Source organism: Protobothrops mucrosquamatus, unplaced genomic scaffold (genome assembly GCF_001527695.2).
Source record: "Protobothrops mucrosquamatus isolate PMUCROS unplaced genomic scaffold, P.Mucros_1.0 scaffold596, whole genome shotgun sequence".
In the NCBI taxonomy this organism is placed as follows: Eukaryota; Metazoa; Chordata; class Lepidosauria; order Squamata; family Viperidae; genus Protobothrops; species Protobothrops mucrosquamatus.
The window spans coordinates 29,399-34,135 of NW_015386895.1; the positions used below are offsets into that span (position 1 = coordinate 29,399).

Below are 4,737 nucleotides of genomic sequence, written 5' to 3' on the forward strand. Positions count from 1 at the left end.
AACCATCATGCTCCCTTCTACTTGAATACATTTACTCAAAACTTCAATATAGTGAATGACCATTAAATATGAAACAAAATTAAAACAAAAACATCAAAGAAATCTGCTTTTGGCTTGGTGAAATCTTGTTTTTATCCATTAAGAAAAGCAGGTATTTCCCCATCAGATATATTGGTTACATTGTTTTGCTTCAACAATACATGTAGACGGGACGAAGATGCCCACTTTACCTGACCATAAATACAATTATGTGGGATCCAGATGCCTTCTTTAAGGAAACATTTCTCTTTCAGCAATATCACTTACTTTTCCAGTAACAAAATCTGTGTATTGTTATGGAGATATATGTGCCCAGATATTTTATGGGGAGACAGAAGAAAATGTGTTTTTTAATATGTCTGTTAAAAATTGCAGCAGCCTAACGTCGCTGCATATAGATGTCACAAACATAAAAGTCCCATTCAAACCTTCTTCCAATTTTCCATTTGGTATATATATGTGCCTGCAATGGACATCCTCAGGTTCTCCTGAACACAGAGAGAAGCCTCCATACAGCAGCAAACTTGCATTAGGAACTCCAACTGTGCAAAGGGGTGTAGTCTTATACAAGGAAATAAATAAATAAATAAATAAATAAATAAATAAATAAATAAATAATTTAGACCAGCCCAGTCATTAACTCTGGGTGGTTCAACTCACCCTGTAAACTTTCATTCAGAAAGGTCAGGGATTTGCATCTGAGGATCTTCATATTTATGTGCAGATATAGGTATGCATATATGTATGTATTTCCCGCCTTTATTATTTTTACAAATAATTCAAGGCAGTGAACACACACACCTTGTGAGGTGGATTGGGCTGAAAGAGAGTGACTGGCCCAAGGCCACTCAGCTGGCTTTCACGGCTAAAGTGGGACTTGAACCCATGGTCACGTGCTTTCTAGCCTGATGCCTTAATCATTAGACCAAACAGTGTAAGTTTTGACTCTGTTCAAGAAGAAAGAATGAAAGGTTCTGAGTTATTTCTGCATGATTGACTCGGCTTTCCCATTCTGGGAATTTGAGCTATATGAGTAGGGAAATCTACCCAAACCTGTGTTGATGTTGATAGGAGGCAAAAGTCTAAGAAGCCAATGGGATGACTTCCTGTATTTCTGTAGTCCAATGAAAATCAATTTTTGTTTTAGATGCCAGAGAAATTGTCCAAATAAATGCTTACCAAGGTATTTTAAAATGATGTGTGTGTGCTTCTGGTATTTAAATCTTAATTTGGGATTATTCCTATAGTAACTTTTAACTACATATTGACATACAAATAATAAACATTAAAAAATACAATTCTGATTATTAGTGCCGGCAGAATTCAAGGTCCTTTTCATTTTTTTTTGAAAGAGAAGAAATAAAATAAACTGAAGTGAGTGTAGCAAATTAATTTGTTAAACACATTTATTGAATTGTTAACAATAACCAAACACAGTGTATGACCTTTGTAAAACAAGAAACAGAAAAATGGATTAATTCCAGTCTTGGCAGTTCCTACTACAGGTATGTGATGAGGGGGAAAATATTTCAATTTCCTTTATATTCTTCAGTGATCTATTTACAATACTTATCTTGGCATCTGTCCATTATTAAGCAAATGGAAAGATTATGATCCAGAAACAAATCTCCCTTACTATCTCCCTAGTTCTGCTTTGCCAGTAACCAATAATGAGGGGGATATGACAGCTTTCCAAGGATTACTTGGCACACAGAACACAAATCCACTTGGATGGCAGCAGCAAACCACCTTTTTAATGGAGTTATGATGGGAAAGCGAAGAAGGGAGAAGGGGAACAGAGGAAGAATTCATATATACAAAGTCTGAACAGTCTTTTTCATTGTGGGCGATAGTAGTTTCAGGAAAACAGTATCAAAATTGTAATCATGGTAATGGCAGATATTGTCTTTTTTTTTCTTATGACTGATCCATATGAATACATTTCATTGAGCTGAATTTCCAACTTGGCATCCTTTTCTTTTGAGTGTGGCTCCATGAAGTACAAAGACCGAGGACTGAATGGGGTTGGGGCATTCTGTAGTATATCAATTCACAGTAGTAGCATTCCATTGAGGTGAAAACTTCTTCCCATTTGTGTCTTAATTACTTCAGGAGCCATTCATTTACTGAAAGGGGAAAAAAAAAAACACCAATAACCATGGAAAAATTTCCACAATGACACCCTCCCTCCTTTATTTTTTTCTTTCTACAACCACAAATTTAAAGATCAGTCAAATATCTGAAAGATAGATTGTGGGATCAGTTACTTAGGATAAACCAAATAAATAATGTGTAAATAAATAAATAAATCTTAAATGGAAAATATTATACAATTTCTAGTGCTTTTTCCAGCATTTGAAATGCTGGTATGTCTCTCTGTGGATGGGAGAGTGGGGACAATGAGATATTGAGGTTATTATAGATTCTGATGTCCTGCTGGTAGGAGAAATCAAGCCTTGCCTTGAAATCAAGGTTTGGAGCCAGAACTTGCCAGAAGTGGATATATTTCAAAAAAGAAGTTAAACATGGGTTCTTGCAGAGGGAAGAAAGTTTTCAGGTTTAGTGAACGAGAATGAATATTTCGTAATTGTTCACAATATCTCAAAATGTGTCACTTGCTTTACATTCAATCAGATTATTAATCCATCTAACTCAAGTGATGATGAATCTGTGATACATGTGTCAAAGGTGACATGATACTACATTTTGGGTGACACGTCAGTATTTACATGCAAGCAGAGTCGAATTAGGTATTTTTTGAATTTTGGACATGCCAAGCCCAAAAGATTCGCCATCATTGATCTAACTTGATATTAGTTATACTAGTGTCTGGGCAGTGGCTAAATCTGGGATTTTCTACATAAAAAGCATGGCCTCTTCTACTGAGCTGTAGCCCCTTGCAAGCACTTCTTGTTAGGAAAGTGGCTTCCATGAAAACAGATGTATTCAAGTTTGTCTTCCCATACACCACCCTGTTGTGTATACCTTTGCAAGATATAATCATTATTATTTTGTCCTAACAAGCATTTCTTGATGCATGTCAGACATCATGGACTTAGCTCCTGCTAGTTATGGGAGTTCAGGTCTAACATCCCTGGAAGATACTGTACAGGGAAGACTGGTTTAATTTAGAACAGTGTTTTTAAAACTTGGCAACTTGAAGAAGTGTGGACTTCAACTCCCAGAATTCCCCAGTCAGCATGGAGAATTCTGGGATCTGAAGTCCTACACATCTTAAAGAAACCAGATTTGAAAAACACTGTATTAGAAAATTCATCAGGGAAGGGAATGTTACTGGCATTCTAAAATAAAACAGAAACAGTTGTTCTAGAATGAATTGTGCTTCTAATTTCCTGGCTTCCAGTATTTTTCTTTTAAACAGAAATCTCTTACTAAAAAAGCAAAATCAAACAAAACTACATCTTCTTTCTCCTCCTTGATCACCAAATCAGTTATGCAAATCTGGGAAAGGTAACAATTAAAGCTGTGAACTCTTGCTTGCATTTGTTCTTCAACCTTAAAACCAGCCACTCTGGGTTTTGTTGCATATAAATGATTCCACTGTTTTGAAACAGAATCAATCGGGTTATCCCGGTGCATGTTATGCAGTATCCTTCAGCAGTGTAATTGTCTCTATGGTGTCTTTAGATTTTTCATGCATATTTATTTTCAGCTCCAACCTCTGGTCCAGCTCCTTTCATTCATACTCAGTAGCTAGAACTCCAGCTATCACTATGCCAGACATGTATTTTGCCCCTTCAGTAAGCCTTATTTTTCTGAAGGTTTACAGAACCCTCTTTAGAAGATTGAAAGAGCTGTCTTTTGTAATGGCAAAACATATATTTTGTACATCAAAAAAAATCCAAATTTTAATCCTAGCATTTCCACTTACTCACCAGGAAGCAGATGACTGAAAGATGCTTCTCTGAGTCTCTGAAGAGAGGTTATCAAAGTAGAAAATATTGGGCCTGACAAAGAAACAATTTAACCTGGAATACGGTAAATCAAACCTTCCTAATCTGACACTGTAAGACAAAGGGGATTCCAAAACAGAAAACACTACTTTGAAATGAATATAATGTTTGGAGCATTACCTCTATACTGTAGTTTCTGTGCTCTATTGTTCGGGCAATCTTTCCCTTGTAAACTAAAGTTGATGTTTGTTCGGATACATCGATTGTTGAGAGGCTGGACTGGTCTGAAGTTATCACTCATACTCAGAAAAATCTGTGAAGGCTGATTCTGGCTTAGTAACCGTAATGAATGCATCTGCATAAATATAAAAAGTGAAGACAGATATTAATCTTATTATCTGAGAGGAAAACATGGGTTGCTAATTTGGGTAATGTTTAATAGCTTTTTGTTGACTAGGACTGGATGATGATGTTATAAAGGTTTTGGATTATTTGACGAGAGACGATAGGGATATTTGTTTAAATAGAAAAGATAAGAGGGAGGGTTCAAACTGGGTTTATTAGATATTTACAATACAGGTAGTCCTTGACTTACAACAGTTTATTTAGTGACTGTTCAAAATTACAACAGCACTGAAAAAGTGACTTATGACCATTTTTCACACTTATGACAGTTGCAGCATCCCCATGATCACGTGATCAAAAGTCAGATGCTTGGCAACCGACTCATGTTTATGAGAGTGGCACATGTCCCTGGGTCATGTAATCCCCTTTTGTGACCTTC

General features: G+C 36.1%; 1 protein-coding gene across 1 annotated transcript in view; it reads right to left on the reverse strand.

Annotated features, from left to right (window-relative positions):
• Window positions 1–2,142: 2,142 nt before the first annotated feature.
• Window positions 2,143–4,737, reverse strand: part of CA10 (carbonic anhydrase 10) — a 346,258-nt gene continuing 343,663 nt past the window's right edge. Inside the window, exons 8-9 of the mRNA XM_015817495.1 lie at window positions 4,134–4,308; window positions 2,143–2,165 (exon numbers count right to left, since the gene is read on the reverse strand). Of these exons, the coding sequence (XP_015672981.1) occupies window positions 2,143–2,165; window positions 4,134–4,308 (198 nt within the window). The remainder of the gene's footprint in view (window positions 2,166–4,133; window positions 4,309–4,737) is intronic.